The 23,843-nt window shown below is 38.7% G+C and overlaps 3 protein-coding genes across 4 annotated transcripts; all 3 read left to right on the plus strand.

Annotated features, from left to right (window-relative positions):
- The first annotated feature begins 2,201 nt into the window (after window positions 1-2,201).
- Window positions 2,202-13,879, plus strand: LOC112139892 (myeloid-associated differentiation marker homolog). Of its 2 annotated transcripts, none has more exons than XM_024262732.2 (2): window positions 2,202-2,362; window positions 11,617-13,879. In XM_024262732.2, the coding sequence occupies exon 2, from the start codon at window positions 11,722-11,724 to the stop codon at window positions 12,574-12,576; it is 855 nt and encodes a 284-aa protein (XP_024118500.1). In that variant the 5' UTR covers window positions 2,202-2,362; window positions 11,617-11,721; the 3' UTR covers window positions 12,577-13,879. The 2 variants fall into 2 exon arrangements, with proteins under 2 accessions (XP_024118500.1, XP_036066827.1); XM_036210934.1 differs by lacking the exon at window positions 2,202-2,362 and adding an exon at window positions 2,379-2,511.
- Window positions 13,880-17,601: 3,722 nt separating this feature from the next.
- On the plus strand, window positions 17,602-19,206 carry LOC112139884 (myeloid-associated differentiation marker-like). The gene has a single exon (XM_024262725.2). The coding sequence runs from the start codon at window positions 17,602-17,604 to the stop codon at window positions 18,463-18,465; it is 864 nt and encodes a 287-aa protein (XP_024118493.1). The 3' UTR covers window positions 18,466-19,206.
- A 1,809-nt stretch (window positions 19,207-21,015) lies between these two features.
- Window positions 21,016-22,707, plus strand: LOC112139889 (myeloid-associated differentiation marker homolog). The gene has a single exon (XM_024262728.2). The coding sequence runs from the start codon at window positions 21,016-21,018 to the stop codon at window positions 21,895-21,897; it is 882 nt and encodes a 293-aa protein (XP_024118496.1). The 3' UTR covers window positions 21,898-22,707.
- The last annotated feature ends 1,136 nt before the right edge of the window (window positions 22,708-23,843 follow it).

The raw sequence follows: 23,843 nt of genomic DNA on the forward strand, positions 1-23,843 counted from the left end.
TTGTAAGAAATAGAAAAATATTCCCCAAGAATAATAAACAACCTGGTGGAATGACAACTCAAAAAAGGCGTGTACGTCTTGATGTCAGTAAATAGATTCCAGAGATACACACTGCTCAGAATTAGCAACTCAAAAGTATTTGATGACAAAAAGTTCCTTGAGACTCCTTGTTCCCCCAGGATTTGTCAAGTGGAATGTGGATGGAGAACACAATTACATCCAGGAAATATATAACCAGTCAATGCATCACTTCTGTGATACTACAGACATACAAAACTTTAGCTCCACAAACTGAAAACCATCCAAGAGTCTTGAGATCTGTATCCACTTAACACCAGAGAGGCCACAAAGAAAGACAACTAAACAACACCGTTAGTGCAGAGAAGACCCAATCTGCCTGTGGAGTCAACTCTCTGACTGTGAGCTGCAATACAGGTGAGATGAGTCAGCATTACCTGGCAAGGCTGCATGGAAAGGTGGAGGAAAGGGCGTGTCATGACAGTAAATGAAGTTTGTGCAACAGAATGTAGAATTCCATGAAGAGGAGTAAAAATGTTACACAATTTAGAAAAAAGTTAGAACAAGAGAATCCTAATGGGACAATGTGCATACAATCATGACTTTTTTTGTTAATTTTTTTGTGTTTATGCAAACAATAATTATATATTTAACATGTAAAAATATTAAAAAGTAAGACTGGAAGTGGGTATTAATACAAACTTTTTGGGATTCCCCTTTTTAGAGCACTTTCTGTTAATCACTTTTCATCCTGATATTTACTTATTTTATTTAATGTTTGAACGTAAAATGATTTTTTCATTTGCTTTAATTATTTATTTAATTTCCACAGCACCTAACAATAAATTACACAATATTCTTATCTTAGGTGAAAATGAAAGGAGACAGAAAGAAGAAAACTTGTTAAGTCTGCCTCATTTAAATAAACTATTAAACTCTTTCATAATGCAAAATAAATGCATCAAATAACTGACATCATCAGAGCTTTTTTTTTTTTAATATAACCCATACACAACATTTATTGAAATAGACTTGACTCTTTTGTTGATTTTTCAAGATTTTTCCACAAATCAAATCAAATCAAATCAAAATGACTAAAGAAATCCATGAGTGAATCAAAACTGCAGCAGGACATTTAGAAGATGCCTGGAATAATTGATTGCTAATGATTGAAGAAGTGAAGGCAAAAGTGAACAATTCAAGAAGCTTGTTTTGCATTTTGTTATATTAGATGTAAAGTGATTATTTGGCAAAATGTGTGTATTTCAGATCTATTCATATTTAATAAATAAATAAAAATGGGATTTTCTTTTCTTGGAGGGAATTCTAGAACATCACAAAATAGTTATTACTCTTACAAAAAATGTATACTTCAAGTTTATGTTTTTAAGTATTCTTAAGCATTGAAAAGTTTATTTCCCAAAGTGCACTTTAAAAGTATATTACTAACAGGTATAGTTATTTTGACTAAATTGGCCCACTTTTAGTTTACAAGTATACTTAGAAGTATAGTTGAAGTAGTATCAGTTTACTAGCAATAAACTTTAAGTTTACTCTATGTTTATGAAAGTACACTTGAAGTATTTAACGGTTTGGTCTTAGTTTACAAGTAATGAACTTCTACCAACGACTGTATTAAAATACATTTTTAATACATTGGAAATATCTGAAAAATACTCCACATTTAACGCTGTGAACGAAAATACTTGTGAACTTATAAAGTTTATCTAGTAAACTAAAAGTACAATATCTTCATTTTTGGTTAAAGAAGTGTCTTAAAACAAACTTTATTATACATTTTTTTATAAGGGAACTCAAAAAATATCAGTAAAAGTGTCTGATCAGGAGCAATAAAGAAAAAGGTGATGTCTCACTTTGATTTATATTCATTTAAGGTGTCATTTTCATCTTGACAGTTTTTATTTTGAAACAAGTGATGCACAAACAAGTAAAATAATGTAAGTCATCTGGTTTGATACACATAAGGAATTTGTTACTGTATCACATTATAAAAATACACTTTTTTAAGCCTTTTGTTGTCGCAGCTTCAGTCACGTCTCTAAAACAATGATCAGATATTCTTTTAATGTTTTTGTAGCCCAGTTGCGGTAAAGATCGTCTAAGATTCCATTTCTAAAGCCTCATATCCTCTTTGTAAAGCATGAACCCTTAAGAAGAGGAACTGAGATGACCTCATGGGCTTGGCCAGTGCTTTTACCAAATATGGGCCGAGCGGGGCTCTCATTCCGACGTGGAGGGGATGCGCCTCTGAGGCGAGGAGGACGCACGGAGAACTTTCAGCGCATGGAGGATCGAGACGAAACATCTGCGGGACTACAAATCGGTACGATCCATTCCGTGTTTCTGCGGCTCTATTCAGGTCTAAAGTTCTGGGGTTTGGGCTGGAAACTGTCGGTGCGTTTGTGGATCTAAGCGGATCGTTATGACGAGAAGTGTCCGGATGTGGAAGTATTTTTTAATCAATTTTTGGGGGTAAATTCTGTTTTCTGACTTTGGATTAGATGCTTCTGTAATGAGCAGAACTGAAATCTGCCTCAGGGGGATGTGAAGATGGAGATCCATGATTCAGTTTCATTTTCTAACATCTGGAAAAAAAGAAAAAAAAAGATGGATGCAATTTTCTATATAGCAGCCTAATGCTTTAAACCATACCAAACTTTTTATAAAGATAATCAGGTCTATTGTAAGACTATTATCCAGTTATTTACTCATCAGGAAATGGAGTTCAGATAGAGATCAGTGGTCTCATCCGTCTTTGGTGTGCAAGAGGAGTTCACTAGTTTGTATTTTGTTCCAAGTTGATTACCATCTGCATGACTGGAAAATTTGAAGTAATTCTGCTTTTGAACGCTGGTGACTTTGTTGTTTTTAGCCCCAACAGGCCGGTATAGAACAGCTTTTAAATGTCTGTTGCTTTTATCGTTTTAAAAATTATATTTTGTGTCATCCAAATGAAGGTTCTGTGATATGTGAATATATGAAATTGACTCTTCCTGTTTTTAAGCTGTCCAATACTGAGTTTGACGTATATCTCTCAGTGAAATATCTTGCTCATCTCCGATCATCTTTTAATCTCTTGTAAAGTGATATATATAGTTAAATATTTTTATTATGATTATGCAGTTTTTAGACAAAAAAAAATTGGGTCATTTTCTAGGACATAGTTTCTGCAGAGCGGCAGTAGTTCATCATAAACTGAGTAGTAACTTTTAGAGCAGAAGTAATCCCCCACTTATTTCCCATGATCCCTTTGTTTACATGCTCTCCCGCTAGCTTACAGCTCCTTAGAACCCTAAACTAACATTAGGGGCGTTGCAACAACAAAAATAACGACCATGCTTCCAATGAAAATCTTCTATTTTTTGGTGTTTCTGGCGTAAACTTGTATAGCACTTTCTACCCTCCTTCGAGGGCCCAAAGCGCTTCACAGTCACAGACCCATTCATTCACACACACATTCACACACTGGTGGTGGCTCCGCTGTCGAACACTGGCGCCAACCTCCCACCAGAGGCAATTCGGTGTTCAGTGTCTTGCCCAAGGACACTTCGACTCATGGGCGGGCAAGGCGGGAATCAAACCCGCTCACTTCTGATCAGGAGTCGACCGCCCTACCACTGCACTACGGCCGCCCCATCTAACATATTATTGTGGCATTTTTCTCTTGATATTAAGAAAATTAAGCCTAAAGTTGCATTTTTTAGGATTTCTTTATCCAAACAGAAAAATACATACAGTTAAGAGAAAACTTGTAGCAGTGACGTACTGTAGGTGGTATAATCAGTAGGCCACCTGCTCTGCTCCACTCTGATGTATCGACTTGCACAAATAGATCCACGAACGTCTTTGTTTTCATCACCTGAACTAGCATCTATCTCAAAACTGTATGACTGGGTAGCTTTGATAGCGCTTATCAGTTTTGTTCCACCTGTAATTTTAGGTTGCGGTTGTAAGAGGCTGTAAGCTAGCAGGAGAGTGCATAAACAGATGGATGTAGGGAAGTAGGGGCAGGCTTACTCCACACCCAGTAGTCCCGCCCAGAGGCAAATTTTTAATGTATTATTTTAATGTGCTGTGGAAACTGTCTTTTTTTCACATTTTCACTTAAAACAGCATAATCATCATTAAGATACAACTGGGAATACTTTTACAAAAGATGACTTGATTGGGACTTTCATGACAAAATGACGGATGATGATGACCTTTGCAAACAGTGGTGTATATTACGTGCTCATAACAGGTTTGATTCATGTGACCAGATCAGTGGCATTGTGGTACAGTGTCCACCCTGAATCTGGAAGGTCCACTTCAAATCCAGACCGAGTCATACCAAAGACTCTACAAATGGGACCCAGTTTGTCTCCGCTTGACACTCACCATCGATGAGTTGGATAAGGGATTAAACCTAGGTGTGTGATAGCTAATGGGTCTTTAACTTTAAATGTTCATATTCAGTCAATATTTTTTTATTGAAGCATTACTGCTAAGATCTATGCTGCATTGAGAAGCAGATGACATATAATGATGCCCTTAGAATTTTATTCACAATACCACAATGGTGCAGTGACACTGAGATGTTCATTGGTGTAGGAGCTCACACTGTTCAAGCTCTTTTAAGAAATCCTATTTATACTGTTGTTTTATTCAAAGTCTAAACACTTCAAGGAATGAAATCATTCTAACCCTCACCAACGTCAGGCATAGCACACTTTGTACAGTCCCCTATTTGGAGGTACTGGTATGAACGCCCGTTTAAGCCCTTAAAATTTTAAGTTTATAGTTTATGTTTTACTTGTATTTTAATTCTTCTGTATGACTTCTGTTTTTTTTTGTTTTTTATTGAGTCTGTTGTAAAATTTCACTCTAAAAATTCAGTTCCTAATCTTCTCCTTCAGACATGAGAAGCAGCTTTTAGGTGTGTACTGTCAAACCAACGAGGTAACGAAACGAGAGGCCACACTCACCACACAACCACAGTTTTCAGAGTGGAATCCGCTCTGCTAACGGGCTCTTCACAAAACGAAAGAGTATATTTCAAGCTCACATGCTAGTTTGTTTTCATGTTTGAAATCATTCTTAAAACATTCCCAAATCAGCAGTCTTTAGAGGAGCTACAGGATACTTCAGGTTTCTGCTTGAGCCTGCGAGTGCCTTTAGGGAGGATATGTTGGGTCCTGACGAATTCATTTTAAATTCTTAAGCCTCACAAACCAATATAAAGTCTGTTCATGCTCAAGAAAGAAAGCATGTTTCTGCAATGTTATGAGGTAAAGAAGCAGCTTTGCAGAGTTCACACCTCTAAGTATAGGTCTTAGTTTGATGTGAAGATTTGGGTTAAGAGTTTAATACATTGGTGTGGTTTCCTGGATACAGGGTTTTAGCTGTTTCAAAGGGGCTTCCTGTGTGTAAGTCTCAGAACACACAACAGGAAATGGTGCACCAGAGGTATTGGCTAATGCAATGAGCAATAAGGTCACTGACAGATCCCAGGACCAGTCACAGCCTGTGTTCAACTGTACAAGGAGCAGACTTTCCTGCTGGAGGCCTTGATTTTTTAAGCTAATCAATCTTTTTTTGTTTATAAAGAACTTTTTTTTTATAGAACACAGAGGCATCTGCATTCCTACTCGCTCCCATCAGACCTTTCAAAATAAAATATGTTAAACAGTTAAGTTGAACATTGTTGATGAATTAAAACCTTTTTGTTTGGCTGTAGTTGATACAGGAGAATCTCCCCTCTCCCCTCAGCTGAGCCGAAAGAACAATGCAATACAATTAAAGACCAATTCCAAAGTTTTAGGTGTTTTTAATATGCTCTTGTGGCACTTTTATCATGATGGAGGACATGTACTTTATCAGGTACACCTTGCTATGTGTGAATGTAAGTGTGATTGAGACCCTGTGACAGACTGGCAACCTGTCCATGGTAAACCTTGCCTTAGCCGGGTTAGGCTCCGACACCCCCGCGACCCCAAAAGGAACAAAGCGGCCAAGAAAATCAATGAATGAATGAACCTTGCTAGGACCCCCTTTTTGCCTTCAGAACTGCCTTAATCCTTGGTGGCATAGATTCAACAAGATACTGGAAATATTCCTCAGAGAGTGTGGTCCATATTGACATGATGGTATCACACAGTTGCTGCAGATTTGTCAACTGTACATCCATGATGCTGATCTCCCTTTCTACCACATTCCAAAGGTGATCTGTTGGGTTGAGATCTGGTGAATGTGGAGGTTATTTGAATCCAGTGAACTCATTGTTATGTTCAAGAAACCAGTCTGAGATGACCAGCTGTACTTTTGCCTCACAAGCAGTTGAACAGGGGTACCTAATAAAGTGTCCAGTAAGTGTACATAATCAATTAAACACTTATTTTTTAGAGTCTTGTCTTTTTTTTTTTTTTTAATTAAAATCGCTGTGAATCAGGGGCTGATGAAAAAATGCCTTTGGAAAAAGCTAGTAGATATTATGCTGAAGCTACAATGACAAGTCACAAGTACTTGTATCCACTTGTAGACAACTAGACCCATGAACGTCTTTGCTTTCTTTGTCCGAGCTGGTATCTGGTTTAAAACTATATGGCTGGATTGCTCTAATATTGCTAGTCATGTTTTGTTGCAGCAGTAATGTTAGGTTGAGGTTGTGAGGGGCTGTAAGCTAGTGGGAGAGAGTGTGAACTGGGAGTGCGTATGTGCAAGAATCTGGCGATATGATACATATCACGATACACATCTCACAATACGATATATGTAACAAAGGTAACGCACTGAAGGACACTCATAAATAGTTAATTAAATATTGTCTTGTCAGCAGCATTTTAAATAAATACAATTGTCGTCAAATGAAATATTGCGAGCTGTAAACAGATGGATACCAGGTACTCATCTGTTTTTCCACACCAAAAGCCCCGCCCACAACTCAGAGATGAATTTCTAATGTACTCCTGCAGAAACTACATTGCAGCATTACTTTTTACAGTAAGAGTATAAGAACAAAATATGTCCAGCTTAAAAGAAATTATGAAGGATTTCATATCAGTAGAATCATATAAGAATGCACCATGGAAGAAATATTTTACAGGTTGGAGAAACTTTTTTAAGTGTGTGGTGGTGACAATAAAACATTTTCTCTATATGTTTACTGGAAGCAGCTTCAGATATAGTTTTATAGAACAACAGGAAGAAACGACCTACATTTGACATTCCAGAAAATTATGATGATTTTAACCCTGATAAACCTCACAAACAAGGCAGCATAATTGATAATTGGCTCATAATTGGCCCGGTAGCATCATTACAGCAACCACAGAAGTGTCTATGGGAAGCCAGTGAAATGATGAAACTATGTTTCACTGGTTTTATATACTGAATCTTTGGAGTGAATGTGGGTTGATTAGTTTTTAAAGTTCATATTTATGACTAGGGGGCTGCACAATGGCGCAGTGGTTAGCGCTCTTGCCTCACAGCGAGAAGGCCCCGGTTCGTATCCCGGCTGGGACCTTTCTGTGTGGAGTTTGCATGTTCTCCCCGTGCATGCGTGGGTTTTCACCGGGGACTCCGGCTTCCTCCCACCGTCCAAAAACATGCTTCATAGGTTAATTGGTGACTCTAAATTGCCCCTAGGTGTGAATGTGGGAGTGGATGTGTGATTGAGGCCCTGCGACAGACTGGCGATCTGTCCAGGGTGTACCCCGCCTTAACCCATCAGTAGCCGGGATAGGCTACTCCGACCCCGAAAGGGACACAGCGGTCAGGAAAATGGATGGATGGATATTTATGATTAATACTGTATTCTAACCTGGATTTTAGGGATGTTCACTCAAACATTGTTGCTCTGCCAGTGGTCATTACTAGGGGTGATAGATAGATAGATAGATAGATAGATAGATAGATAGATAGATAGATAGATAGATAGATAGATAGATAGATAGATAGATAGATACTTTATTAATCTCTGCAGAGAGAAATTCCCTGTCTGGTAGCTCAACCATGCACACCAGCAGTCACACTAAAAAGACATAAAATCAACAACTCAGTAAAATAAAGCATAGATAAACAGGACATGAACATAATAAAAACACGAGTGAGGTAAAAAGAATACTAAAAGTTACCTTAAAATAGGAATGATAAAATAAATAAATAGAAAGTACAGAGTAAATAAAATGTGCAGAATAAATAAATAAATAAAATGTGCAGATAAAATGCAAATACAATAAAAATAAAAATAAAATAAAATAAAATGTGCAGTCAGCAGTGCCTGTTATAAAACCTCATGGCAGTCGGGATAAAAGACCTCCTGAACCGGGTGTGTATTGGCAAGAGTCTGGCAATGGAATACATATCCCGATACTTATCTCATCATACAATGCATATCACAATATATTCCTAGACTGTAGGAACATTTTTTTTTTATATAAGTATGGCTTGCAAAAAATAACTCTACCAGAATATTAATACTTTACATCTTTCATTGTAATAAAATGGTAAAATTAATTTTATTTAATGGTCCCAAGATTAAACACTGCAACTGTATACTGATACTGGCAGCAACATGACACAGAGTTTCTCTTTCATACCCATACCTAGTAAAAACTAACTAGTACATGTCTCATAACAACCAAAATCAAGTGCATTAAATACATTATTTGTAATATTTGGTGAATTGTCTTTCAAATTAGACCACGTTTGCTTTAGAAACTGTAAGTTATGACTTGCAAGGAACCATTGATTCATTTGTTTGCTGTTTTTATGTTTGCATAGCTGAATCATTGCTTGGGGTTTCACTCGTCTTTTTTATGTGTAGCAGTGCTCATAACAGCCTTCTAACCATTTCCCCCTTTCATTTTGTTGTGCTGAATGAATAGATAATCTATTAAAGTAATTAAGTATAGGGTTTCCCCATGGGTCGGATTTGTTGTAGAGAACAGATTCAGGCTACCATAAATGTGTGTCAACATGTTATTGCTGGATAATGTTTCGATCCGTACTGCTTGAATGGACCCATAAGATCTCCTTAATGAGGCCTCCTTTCTAAAAGTTATATTTGTCAATTAAGATTAAAGTATTCAGGTTGGAGGCAGAGTGAAGCTGAGTGCTTAGACTTATCAGCCTGCTGAAGTGACTGATTGTGAGGAGAGGAAGGGAGGGGTCCTGAAGTCAAAACAGACGGATGTACAGAAAGTAAAAAGTGAATACTGTTGAAGCCTTTCTTGTCACTTCAAACTCAGTAGGATGTGGTTTTAATTATTTGTTTAAAATAGTTTACTCTAGGGTGAAACTGCAGGAGGTTTGGTAACTGGCTCCTCAAAAATATATCTAAAAATCTAATCTTAACAAGTAGATTTTAAAACCCTAACATCTTACATTTTACCGAGACAAATCTTCATTTAAGATGTCTCAGTATTTTTTAGATTTGACATGTTATTGACAATATTTTTTTTACATTTTTCAACTATGTTCTTTTTACATTTTTTTGGCCAATTTATGCCCTAAACACATCTGATTCCATGTCAAAACTGTCATCCTTTGGACACCAGAGGGCAGCAAAGTCTTTTATGCACTCGTTTGACTGTAGGAATAGGGACTTTCCAGCTTCTTCATACCTGCATGTCGATGATGTCACGGCACAGCACCAACAGGAAGCCTGGAAGCCTCACACAACCCTCAGACTCAGCCCTGACATGCTCCTTTACAGTCAACAATCTATGAAAATCTATTTGAGGAAAAATATGTTGAAATATAAAGATTTAAATCCATTGTTTTAATTGACCAAACCATAAGAAAGATTTGACAATATTTCAAGATTTGTAAATAATACTCAAGAACATTACAAGTTGTTCCTGTTATAGATGCAATGTTTTGCTTTTATAAACTGTATCTCAAGTTAGCAATGAAGAAAAATATGAACTCAAAGATCTGAAACATTTTCTACAAACACAAAATAAAAATTACTCTCAACTATTGTTCATAAATTTGTCTAAATCTGTGATATTGAGCACTTCTCTACTGAGATAGTCCATCCCATCTCACAGGTGTGCCATATCAAGATGCTGGTTGAGCAGGACAATTATTGCACAGGTGTACCTTAGACTGGCCACAATAAAAGGCCACTTTGTAACATGTAGTTTTTTTGGAGAGGTCTGGGGTCTCAGAAAACTGGTCAGTATCTGGTGTGACCTCCATTTAAATCATTCAGTGCAATAAGCCTCCTTGGTATAGAGCTGATGAGGTTGTCAATTGTGTCCCCTGGGATGTTGGTGCACTCCTCTGTAATGGCTGTGCAACGTTGTTGGATATTGGGAAGAACTGAAACATGCTATTGTATACGCCAATCTAGAGCATTTTAAATGTACTCAATGGATGTCCAGTGAGTATGGCGGCCATGCAAGAACTGGGATGTTTTAAGCTTCCAAGAATCATCATCCTGTAATATGAGGTGATGTTCTTGGATGTATGGCATAACAAAGAGCTTCAGGATCTCAGCACAGTATATTTGTGGAACTAAAATGCCACCAATAAAACTCACCTGTGTTCCAAGTCCATAACATTCACTTGACCCCATACCATAACCCCTCACTGCCATGGACCTCTCAATAACCTAATCAGATCATGCAAGAGAGATGTGTTGCACTGCATGAGGCTATGGTGGTTAAACCAGATAATACGTTTTCTGAGTCGCCAGAACCCCCAAATACAACAACCTTGCACATTTCAGAGTTGCTTTTTATTGTGGCCAGTCTGAGGCACACCTGTAGAATAACTCATCCCTCTTCTTCCACTCATCCGGGACCGGGTCGTGGGGGCAGCAGTCTATGCAAAGATTCCCTGCTCCTTTAGGGGAATTCTGAAGCGTTCCCAGGCCAGCCAAGAGATGTAGTCTCTCCAGCGTGTCCTGGCTCTTCCCTGTGGCCTTCGCCCAGTGGGAAATCCCCGGAACGACTCCCATGGGGAAGAATCCAGGAGGCATCTGGACCAGATGCCTGAACCACTTTAACTGTTTTCACTAGATATGGATGAGAAGCGGATCTACTCTGAGCTCTCTCCCTATCTCTAAGGGAACGCCCTGCTACCCTAAGGAGAAAGCTCATTTTAGCCACTTGTAGTCAAGATCTTGTTGTTTCGGTCATGACAGAGCTCATGACCATAGGCCAGAACTGGAACGAAGATCGACGGGTAAATTGAGAGCTCTGCTTTCTGGCTTAGCTCCCTCTACTTACCACTTGCTCTGATCTTCCCTCACACAAGAACAAGACCCCAAGATATTTAAACTCCTCCACCTGAGGCAGGAGCACGCCACCCACCGAGAGCAGGCAAACTCCAGCTGAGAGTAATCATGCTCTCTAATCAGTATCTTGATATGGCGCACCTAAGAGATGGCATGGATTATCTCAGTAAAAAAGAGAGAGAGAGAGAGTTATTTTGAATTTGTTGAAAGTGTTTCAGATCTTTGAGTTTCTCTCAAGACAAATGGGAGCAACAACAGAAGTTTCATTCTTTCTGTTAAGGAATTAATATATTGAATTAGTCTATTTGTTTTTGTCTTGTTTTTGTTTGAAACATTTCTTCTCCTTTTTGCAGAACTGTTGGCTCCATCGTAGAGTCTGTGGGAACCATCACCGCTTCATTTGAAGAACTATTCTGTGAAAGTCTGCCACATCTCCTGCCTGCACGGACCCTCCCATCATGCCTGTGATTGTGTTCCCATCCTCCCGGCTGTTCTGGGTTCGAGTCGCTGCGCTGCTCTTCTCTTGTGTTGCATTCAGTGTTGCATCCAAAGGAGTCTTTCTGTCCCGTGGAGGCATGTTTGACTGGTGCATGTTCTGCTGGGTGTTCAGCTTCACCTGCACCCTGCTGGTTCTGCTGGTGGAGCTGTGCGGCCTCCAGACTCGGATCCCGGTGTCCTGGACGAATTTCCCAATCACTGTCGCCTGCTATGCTGCCCTCCTCTGTTTGTCGGCGTCAGTCATCTTCCCATGGTTTTACATCAGGAACCATACGTACTACGACAACAAGATCTATGACTATCGCATCACCGCCACAGTCTTCTCCTGTCTGTCAACAGTGGTTTATTTGGGCGAAGTGATCCTGTCCAAGGCCAGGCCAGGAGAGGTGGCAGGTTACATGGCCACAGCTCCGGGGTTGCTGAAGGTGTGCCAGACCTTTGTGGCCTGCGTGATCTTCATCCTGGTGAGCAACCCCGTGTCATACAAGGGATATCCTCCTCTACAGTGGTGTATGGCTGTGTACTGCATCTGCTTCATCCTCTCCATGGCTGTGGTGGTGATGTGTGTGGGGGAGTGCACCGGCTGCCTTCCCATCTCTTTTCCCAAATTCCTGTCAGGATACGGACTCCTGGCTGTTGCCATGTATGTGTCCGCCACCATCCTCTGGCCCCTGTTTCAGTTTGATGATCAGTACTTTGGTAAAGGCAGCGATGCAACCAACGAGATCGCCGTGGCTGTGCTTACTGGCCTCAACCTCCTGCTGTACCTGGCTGATCTGGCATACTCTGCTAAACTCGTCTTCATCAGCGTCTGAAGAAGATCAGCGAAAACAGAAGACTGACTGACCAGACTAAAAGACAGAACTGTATTTTTCTTCTTTACTTTATACTTACAAAAGTGGGTATTGGGAGAAAGTTTCTATACACGTGCCTTGTGTTCAGACTGAAGAGTGCAGTTTAGAGATTTAGTTTAATCTGAATAGTTTGTGTTCAAATTAGGGGTGTAACGATTCATTTATACGATTCAGTTCATACTGTATCATCGTTTGTGGTTGTCAGTACGATTCTTCGTCCACTTTGTACGATCTGATTCAATCCAGTTCACTGACCAGTGTGACTCAGAGATAACAGTGTAGGTGAAGTTTTCCGGATTCCTTGTATTTCTTGAAAGATAATCAAGTGTAAATTAAATATGTGCAAAGGAAAACAAACAAACAAATCCATAAATCATATTTTAGTTGCATAACGTTCAGCCCACTGTTCGAATATCCATTGGACTTTAATAATGGATTGATCATTTTTGGTGCATCACATGTGTGTTATCCACTGTGACAGGACTCGGTCACTTTTACATTATGGTAAAATAAAAGCATTGTACCTCAATCCGCATGGTATTTTTCAATATCAATCATCGATTTATCTTGTTTTGAAACTATTTTTTTTAATAGTATAGGTTGATTCGATTAACAACTTGCCTTAGATCGATCTGGTTAGATCAAGGAATAGAAATCAATTTATGAATTAAGTCAGTTAATCGCTACACCCCTAGTTTAAATGTAGCTGCCGTCCAAATAAAAAGTCAGTATTAAGCCCCAGTTCTACCAAACTCTGAATTGAAGCAGACTGAGAAGGAGAGCCTCAGAACCCACCTGACTAAGTGCAGGCAAAGAAACAAACTTTTTTTACAATTATAATTTGATCTTTTTTTACTCCACAACAGGTGTATCTTGTAACATGTAATGCTGTTAATGCAGATGTTTTACATTACACTGTTTTCATTACCAACATTATAATTAGTGTGACTATATCTTATGTGACGTGAAGCTCAAAGTTTGTTGTCTCTTCATGACACTGATTGTTGTTTCTGGGAAGTTTTAGTGTTTTGTGTCATAGCCGGTGGAGCTTCTGTAACTGACTATAGTGATTACTTTGTGACATGATCCTATATTTAAAAATGTTTAGTGGAGTCCCTGAAGTTAACATATCTGCACACTGGAACAGCAGAAAGAATGAGTATTTTCACTTTTGTTCACTCTTGTTTATCTCCTGTTTTTATATATTGTTTTATCATGTTCGAAATTTTATCCAATAAAAGTTTCAGTGTTAAACTCAGAAAAATGATTCATTTACTGAATGTGTTGTTGTCATGAACTGAAAGTAAAACTAAAAGGTTTAAATACTTTTTATTAGAAAATAACAAATTGAGACATATTTAAACTCAATTAAAAATGATAAGACTCATCTATTCAAAAACCAACATTAGTTCTTCTGTTGTCATGTTTTCTGAAAGATATATTTTTCAATTTTGTTAAGGATGTGAAAAAGGGTATTAGTTCCACCCTCCTTCAGGTATGAATCCAGGTACAAAGCCCTGAATTTAATACCTATTTTAATTACATTTTTACTTAGTGATTGATATTAAAGAGACAATTCCCTGTGTTCCCTCTGAAAATAATACGATTGTTGTAAGGAATTTTGTTTAAAAATGCTATAGTATTTGACAGGTTTCAAGTACTTTTTTTCAGGTTTGAAGGCAAATGCACGTCTACAGAAATTCACACATTCTAGAAAACTCAAAGCAGTTATTTAGCTTGGTTCAATTGCTGCAAGTACATTGCAGGCTCAACTACTTTCACTTTGTCATCTCAGAGGAGAAGACGGGAAACCTCTTAACCAGAAGTGAATCAAAACAAAGTGTTTGAAGTTTTGCAGGAGAGACGGACGTGTCTTTCATACAAAGAGTTCTCCTTTTTTATCTTAAAAGGTGAGTTACATTTTTCTCATTGATTACTTGGTATCAGCATTTAACTTAAAAAACTTTTAAGGATTTAAAATGTAAACTTTTGTTTTTTATAGTTTCAGTCTTAACACTCAGAAGTGTAATCTACAATTGTTCACAGAATTGTTGTAATGGTAATGGTAAACAACCTTATGTGTGAACCGGTTTTCTAAAATTAAAAACGTTCCCAAAAAATCTCTTCAGTGGTTCAAGATAAACAAAAACAAATATAAACAACTGTAAAATTAGCTTAATTTAAAAGAGATTTGTTGTACATCATGTCATCAATAAAGCTTTCATTTTATTATTTAAAGCTCATTTAGTTTCATTAAATTTCCTTTTGAAAGTATTTTTTTTGTTTGTGTCTTTAGAGAAATGTCAAACAAAAAAAGTCTGAAGAAGAAGCCACGCCCACTCTGTCCTGCTTAAAGGGTAACCAAACCCTAAATTAACTTTTTTTGGCTATTGATCTCTATAAATCGGACTTTAAAGTTCTGTCTATTTGTCATAGCCAAATTTTTGATAAATTGAAATATAGTCAAAAATCGCCTGTGTGCTGCCCCCTACAGGTTGAATTGAGGTTGAATTGAATTTTGTGATTGGTCAAACCATGTAAGTTTCAGAAGTCTGATATCATGATCTGCAGCTCCAGTAATGATAACAATCCAGCCCCCAAGCCCCACCTACCTGACTGGATTTTCAAATTTTGGCAGTGGGTGGAGTCATCCTCCAATTTTTTGTGAGAAATGCAGACATGCTGCATTTCTCACAAAAAATTGTCCAAACTTCTTCAAAGATGAATGCACATACCATATATCTTTCTTTAGTAGGTGTCTGTATGATTCCTGACTGTGCCCGACTGCGGGGGGATCTTAAAGGAGCCCCGCGTCTAAAGTAATGAACATCAGTTTGAGCTGGAATTTACTGAAGACAGGACACAACTGGAAGATATATGGTATTCTGCATGTAAAATGAAAGTTTTTTGTTGATCACTTCTAGCTCTGTGGAGAAACTGAGTATTAGACTGCTGGCAGAGAAGACTCTTCCTGGAGGGGGCTGGGTCCCTCTGTGACATCAGATTGTGAGGACCCACTCAAAATACCATTTTGGAGTTCTTTTTCAAGAGGAATGAACAGTGTAATACACTTAAAAGCTCAAAACGTAGATTTTTCATGGTATGGAACCTTTAATGTCATTGTCTCAGTTACTTGTAGAGTAACTTCCAGTGCTCTTCATCGCACTTAAGGGGACACAGAAACTTTCTGTTCATTGACGGTCTAGGAAATAAGTCTTTCAGGTTAACAAATCGAATCAATCCATTCTGTGTTTCTGCTGCTTTGTTCTGGTTTAAAGCTCTTAGATCAGAGCATAATGTTACGGTGCATCCACTAATTTATGGGTAATTTCTGTTTTGTGACATTGGTTCAGTGGTTTTCTCACGTGCAGAAGTGAAATCTGTACCGGGGGATGTGAAAATGGAGATTTAGCATTCTGCTTCCTTCTCTGGAGCCTGAGCAGCACAGAGTCCCAATATTCTTGTTTGCATTTTTTAACATCTCATCTTGGGTGATCACAGAAGACCTACTACCAAACCGACAGAGGTAACCAAATACTACAGCAGAGAGGCCAAACGCTTCACGAGATCACAGCTCTCAGAATTGAAACTGCCGATGAGTGAAATTTAATGTTAGTTTGTTTTCATGTATGACATCATTCCGAAAACGTTTCCAAATCTGCCATTCTTTCACAGACTCAGCTTTGGTCTGCTTGAACCTTTGTGTGTCTTTAGGAAGGACATGTTATGTTCTAAAGAATTAGAGATTTTAAATCCTTAAACTTCACAAACCAATCAAAAGTCTGTTGATGCTTATAAAGCAAAGTATATTTCTGCAATATTACCAGTGAACAAAGCAGCTTAGCAGAGTTTACACCTCTAGCTTTCAGTTTGATGTAAGGTTTTGGGTTGAGGGTTTACTTTCTTGGAAACAGGCTTTTTGCTGTTTCAGAGCTGCTTCCTGTGCGTGTCAGAACACACGAGAGGAAATAGTGCACCACAGTCACTGGCTAATGCAATGAGCAATATGAAAGTGAACTGCACTGATTCACCACCCTAAGACCAGCCACAATCTGTTTACCTGTACAAGAAGCTAACATTTATTCTGTAGGTTTTACATTAAAACCCAGTATAGCTATATAGCTATTTAATCATAGATATGTCTTCTAATCAAGCTCAGGGTCAGTGTCCTACATGTTTTCCAACCAACTTGACATAGAAGCTCCTTATTGGCCAAACACACCGGATGAAGGTAATCAGCTGCAGATAAGGCAAGATTTCTGGAAAACCAGCATGAGGCAGACCCTTGAGGACTGATGCTGGACATCCTGTCTGTTGCCTGGTACCAAGCAGCCTTTGGACCGGTACTGAGTCTGAGGGCCCCAACCCTGGCGCCCATAGAACATCAAAAAATTATGAGTTGGGGTCACCCAAAGCATCTAAAAGTGACGCGGAGGGTGCCTCGACAACCCTATACAGGTATAGGAACTTTGGAGTAAGAACGTGTTGGCATTATTCTAACATACAATACCACAGGTCCCCTCTGGGCACCCTGTCGCAAGCTTTCTCCAGATGTACAAAGACAGTGTGGCTCTTTCTGTACTTCTCTATCAAGATCCTCAAAGCAAATATTGCATCTGTGCTGATCTTTCTTGGCATGAAACCATTAATGTTTACTAGTGCTCTTAGTCCAGCTTTACCTACTCATCTCCATAACTTCATTGGATGGTTCATCAGCTTTATTCCTCTGTAGTTACAACAACTTTGAACAGCCCCCTTATTTTTAAAATTGGCACCATCACACTTCTTCTCCATTCCTCAGGCATCTTCTCACTACCTAAGATCAAGATGAACAACCCAGTCAAAAACTTTCACTTCCATTTTATGGGACGTCTTGCCTTTATTTAAAAAAATCTTCTCCTTCCACAGAACTGGTGGCTCCATTGGTGGGAACCATCACTGCTTCTTTTTAACGAATCTTCTACGGCCTGGGTGGAGCCTCCCATCATGTCTGTGCTTGAGTTACTGTCCTCCAAGCTGTTCTGGGTTCGAGTCGCTGCACTGCTCTTCTCTTGTGTTGCATTTGGTGTTCAAAAGATAGGAGCCTTTCTGCCCAAGGGTAGTCCCTATGACTGGTGCATGTTCTGCTGGATGTTCAGCTTCACCTGTACCCTGATCGTTCTGCTGGTGGACCTGTGCAGGATCCACACCTGGATTCCCATGTCCTGGACAAATTTCCCCATCACTGTCGCCTGCTATGCAGCCCTCTTCTGTCTGTCAGCGTCAGTCATCTTCCCACTGTTTTTCCTCAGGAACAAGACATACTTAAACAGCAAGATCAAGGACTATTGCATTATCTCCACAGTCTTCTCCTGTCTGGCAACAGTGGCCTACTTGGGAGAGGTGATCCTGTTCAAAGCCAGTTCCAGGGAGGAGGCAGGTTACATGGCCTCAGCTCCAGGAATGATAAAAGTGTGCCAGACCTTTGTGGCCTGTGTGATTTTCCTAGTGAAAAACCTTATGTCATGTGGAGATCTTCCTCCTTCTCTACAGTGGTGCATGGCTGTGTACTGCATCTGCTTCATCCTCTCCATGGCTGTGGTGTTGATGTTTGTGTGGGACTGCACCATCCACCTTCCCAGTATGTTTCCCAAGCTCCTGTCAGGACACGGATTCCTTAGCTTTGTCATGTATTTGTCCGCCACCATCCTCTGGCCTATGTATCAGTTTAATGACCAGTATGAGGACAGAGATTACAGCAACAAGATGGCCGTGGCTGTGTTTACCTGCCTCAACCTTCTGCTGTACATAGCTGACCTGGCATACTCTACCAAAGTCGTCTTCATCGACATTAGCAATGCTGACAACTGAAATTAATTAGCAAAATATAAAGTTTGAATAAGTGAATTATTCTGTCAAGGACTCCTTCCATTGCACATTTCCCTTTGCTTTGCCCCGCCCTCGTAATTCCTGACCAATGACTGAAGATATCTTTAGTTATGTTTTGAATGCAAACCATATTAAAGGTCCAGGACTTTTGGACCAAATTAAGCATTACACTGTTTCTATTGTCAACGTTATAATTAATATGACTTCTTATTAAACTCTATGTGACGTGAAGCTGAACGTGGAGAGAAGCTGATGGTTATGACTGTTTTTTTTTTTTTTTGTCTCTTCATGACACTGATTGTCAAAAAAGTGTTTGAGTTGTTTTATGGCATAATCAGTGGACCTTCTGTAACTTACTTTCGTGGTTTCTTTGTGATATGATTCTCTTTAACACAGTTTAGTAGAGCCCCTTAAGTAAACATGTCTGTACACCGGAGATAAGCAGTAGTTTCATTTTGAATCACGCTCATTTATCCGCCTGTTTTTTTATGACAGTTTTATCATGTTTGAAATGATCTAAAGTTTCAAGTTTATCCAATTAAAGTTTCAGTATTAAACCCAGAAACTGGATTCATTTACAGAATTTGTTGTTGTCATGAACTGAAACAAAAACTGGAGGATTTAAACAGAATACTGAGACATATTTAAACTCAAGTACTGTGAATGTTATTTGAGTTATCTATTCTGAAGCAAGACCGTCATAAACCAGACAATGTTTGATCAGAAGGGATCACTTCAAATTAGCAACACGAGTTCCTTTGTTGTCCTATTTTCTGAAATAATGTGAATAAAATACATAGACAAAGATTCCATGAAGTGATCAAGCTAAAACCTTAGCGTCAAGTTTATAATCATGTTTCTTTGTTCAAACACTGTTGTCCAAAAACTTATACCACTTTATTTTAAGACACCGTGACCTAATCATTGACTGTATAAGATAACTGGACTCAGCAAGTGTGATGTCACCCATAGAAAATGCCTTACCTGCATCTCTGGCAAAATGATGCCAATTCAGTGGCCATTTTTCAGTGATATGGACATGTTTTAGCCAGACGACAGTGAGTGGTATGAGTAATCGTAGTCAAGAATTCTGGGGTAACTATTGTCGCCAATAATGAGTAGCTTGTTAAAAGTCCACACCCCTTTTGTTGAAAGCAGCTCAGGACAATCTGTCAGTCAAACACTCAAGGTGAGGCGCCAGCGGCCACAACATTTTTGATAGGTCTGTTTATAATTCGAATAATTTGCAATGAAGAAAAAATATGTGGGAAAAAACTAAGATTAGCAAAAACATGTTAAGAAAAAGTATCAGAGCAAGAATGGCAATTCTGACAAATAGAATGACAGTAATAGCTGTTTATTTCTCTATAGAAGTAAATAGGATTTTGTTTTTTTGGAGCTTTCTGTTTGGAACGAGGCAGGTTTCCTAGGGATTAATTCTGAGACAATGCATCTTAAATATAGATACCTGTTGATATGACTCATCTGTATATAAACACATCTGATTATACCCCAGAAAAGTTAAGTTTTGGACACCAGACAGCAGCAAAGTCAGTTTCTATCCCTCCTTTGGCTACAGGCATAGGGACTTGCCTTCTCACCTGCATATTGGTGTTTTCAGGTCACAGCCCCAAAAAGAGGTATCCTTTACAGTCAACAATCTATTAAAAGTTATAGGAAAGATTCTACTATAATTTAGGCCTGTGTGTTTTGTCTTAAATGTCTATCGTTATCCTGAGAGCAAACTGGGCAAATGTCCAATTAACTTTTTACTAGGGCTGGGTTTATAAAATTGATTGATCAATCTGAACTTGATTTAAGCTTAGTAGAATCAATAATCGATGCACAAAAGTAGAGGGCATTCTAATTCATAAAAAGAAAGTCTGCTAGATCTGCTAAATCCCATTAAAATAACGTTTAATGGGATTTCACATATGATGGCTAATGCTCGATTGACTTAAACATACATTGCTGACTAAATAAATGTGCTCATTCTTTAATTATTCTTCTAGAATAAAGTATAACGCTATAGTGTGAGCGCCACCTAGCGGCCGAACTGAAACGCCCTAGAGAAGAGGCAGAACAATTGTTGGAGGTTCTCCGTTTGAGAATCCATGTAATACTGTATGGTATTAACAATCTCATTGAAATTTCACTACAACATTTTCAGCATGTGAACTGCATCAGATTAATATAAATATCCTTAATACAAATACATAGATTATTAATGAATTTCTAAACAAATGCATCTAAATGTGTAAACTGCGAATTGAATTGTATCGAATCGAATTGAGTGGAACAGAAGAATCGTGAATCTAACTGATCCAGGCTCTGGTGAATATAACTGAATCTGGAAAATTATTGGCAAATCTTGTCTTAACTTTGAATTCTTTCATCGTGTATTCAGCATATTTTATGGGATGTCTTACTTTTGTTTAAAAATGTCTTCTCCTTCCGCAGAACTGGTGGCTCCATCGTCACCACTTCACTTGAAGAAATCTTTTGCGAAAGTCTACCACATCTCCAGCCTGGATGGAGCCTCCCAGAGTACACGTGATTACGTTACCGTCTTCCCCACTGTTCTGGGTTCGAGCCACTGCACTGGTCTTCTCTTGTGTTGCATTCATTGTTACGAGATTTGCCTTTCTGCCTCCTGGAGACACTATTGACTGGTGCCTTGTCAGTTGGATGTTCAGCTTCATCTTTACCCTGTCCATTCTTCTGGTGGAGCTGAGCAGGATCAAGAACCAGAACCCTTTGTTCTGGTCAAATGTCACCATCACTTTTGCCTCCTATGCTGCACTTTTCTGGCTTGTCACGTCCATCACCTTACCAGTGCTTTTCATCATGAACCAGATGTACTCCAAGAATCCAAACTATTGCATCACCGCCACAGTCTTCTGCTACCTGGCAACAGTGGCCTACTTGGGGGAGGTGATCCTGTCCAAGGCCATGCACAAAAAGGAGAAAGGTTACATGACCACAGTTTTGGGAATGATGAAAGTGTTTCAGACCTTTGTGGCCTGTGTGATCATCATTATCGTTAGCATCCCAGGGTCGTACAATGGATGTGTTCCTCTACAGTGGTGCCTGGCCGTGTATTGCATCTGCTTCATCCTCTCCATGGTTGTGGTAGTGATGTGTATGTGGAAGAAGGCCACCCCTACTTGTGCTTGTCTATTTTACCAATCAGCATATGAACTCCTGGCAGTTGCCCTGTATGTGACAGCCACAATACTCTGGCCCCTGTATCAGTTTCACAAGCAACACAAGAGCAAAGGCAGTGAATCACTCAACGAGATCGCAGTGGCTGTGCTCACCGACCTCAACCTCCTGATCTACACGGCTGACCTGGCATACTCTATAAGACTACTAAAAAAAGCGTATCTGAGAGAGAATGACATCACCCAGTGAGAACGGCTTACTTCTGGTTCTAGGGAAATGGAATCAATTCAGTCGTCAGCTTTTTTGTGTTATGGACTTTGCCATGTTGGAACCAAACAACGTTAGTAAGCCGTGATTTGTCCTCTCTCGCTGATCAGGAGTGAGCTTGTTGGAAAGCCACACCCCTTTAAGTGAAAGTAAGCTAGAGAGCATCTGTCAAACATTTTGTACGAATGAGGTAGAGGCCAGTGGGCACTACAGGGTTTTACTGAGGCGTCTGACTGGCCAGGTAATAACTGTAAATTGTGATTAAAAATAAATCATCAATATAAATGAGGATTATCAAGAACACGTTAAAAAAAGTATCAGAGCAAGAATGGTTATTCTGAAAAATGTAATCACTGTTTGATAGATGTTTATTTCTCAATAGAAGTCCATGGGATTTTGGCTTTTAGGGACCAGCGAGCAGTTCCTGTTTGGAACGCCAGGGGGTAGGGGCCCATATACAGACTCGTCTTCAGCAGCAGAGGAAGAATGTAAGAAAAGAGAGAAGACTAAATGAACTTCAAGACAGAACTTCGTGATTTTTTACTTAAATATTTGGTTATAGTGAGAAAGTTCCCGTGCATGTGCCTAGTTTGTTCAGACGGCCGCTTTTCACAGCTTTAGTTTAATGGGAAGTTTGTGTTCAATTGTAGCTGTCATCCAAATAGAAAGTATCAAAGGCAGTAATGAATACCAGTTCCACCAAACACTGAAGTGAAGCAGACCTCAGTCTTAAAGTCCAGATCAGTGAGAAGACTCACCTGAAAATGTTCAGGTAAAACAAAAATAAATAAATAAAAATAACTTAATAGAATTATAATTTGACCTTTTTTTATTCTACAACAGGTGTATCTTGTAACATGTTTATTTTTAATCATTATGTTTAAAGCTATATGTTTAATTACACTTTTTCATTTATTTAATTTATTTTTAAGCTATTCTCTTGTTTCTTTTTAATAAATTATAATCATGGTTGATGATCCAAAGTTCAAATTTATCCAATAAATTTTTCAGAATTCTGCTCCTGCCTGCCACCTTTAAAACATGGATAGAAGACATAGCATAACTATTGTAAATTGTGATAATGCAGATGTGACTGTAACATATAACATTATGTATAAATTAACATGTTTGAATAAACTAAAAAAAAAAAAGAATTAAACTGAGAAACTGGACTTCTTTAGAGAAGTTGTTGTGATGAACTGAACATTTTAAATAGTTTTGATCAGAAAACCAAAAAAGGAGAAAAATTTTAATTCATATAAAATTATCAGATTTTTCTAATGGAAGACTATCATGAACCAGACAATGTCAGATTTAACATGTAATCACTTTAAACCAGCAACATGGGGCCTCTGTTGTCATCTTATCTGAAACAGTAGCAGACTGACCAGTGATGTCTACCTGAGCTGCATTATGAACAGCATTCTTCTTCAGCAGCTCTTGCACTCAAGAATATTGGTTCTGAGTCAGCAGACCCCAATTGCTTTCTTGATCATGTTTCCCTTTGTTTCCTGCTATTTAAGTTTAATAAAATTACATTGGACGCTCCTCGATCTGTCAAAGTTTGGGTTGTCCAAAACCCCAATTCCTAATACGAGGTGGGTTTTAAGGTTTTAGATTCCAGTAGAAAACTGAAAATCTGCCCTCAAAAAATCACTAACGAAACTTTTCTAATACTTGAGTTCCTTCTGGTTCTACTTCTGATTTTCTATGTCCTACTATTATCAGTCCACTACATTTTTCTCTGAAATTACACTCCAGCTGTGTTTGGCTCTTGAGTCACTATTATAATTAATGATTCATGTCCAACCTTCTCAGATCAATAGACTTCAGTGGGGACTGGTCATTAAATCTTCTAGAAACAAAGGCTGTGTGTTTTTAGACCAGTGAGGTCAAAACAGTCCAGATCCAGAAGATTCTCTCTGCTA

The sequence above is a fragment of the Oryzias melastigma genome, unplaced genomic scaffold, assembly GCF_002922805.2.
Source record: "Oryzias melastigma strain HK-1 unplaced genomic scaffold, ASM292280v2 sc00313, whole genome shotgun sequence".
Taxonomy (NCBI): domain Eukaryota; kingdom Metazoa; phylum Chordata; class Actinopteri; order Beloniformes; family Adrianichthyidae; genus Oryzias; species Oryzias melastigma.

What these genes read in the sequence shown, in the direction of transcription:
- LOC112139892 (XM_024262732.2), top strand. Translation starts at nt 11,722, where the DNA reads ATGCCTGTGATTGTGTTCCCATCCTCCCGGCTGTTCTGGGTTCGAGTC.
- LOC112139884 (XM_024262725.2), top strand. Translation starts at nt 17,602, where the DNA reads ATGTCTGTGCTTGAGTTACTGTCCTCCAAGCTGTTCTGGGTTCGAGTC.
- LOC112139889 (XM_024262728.2), top strand. Translation starts at nt 21,016, where the DNA reads ATGGAGCCTCCCAGAGTACACGTGATTACGTTACCGTCTTCCCCACTG.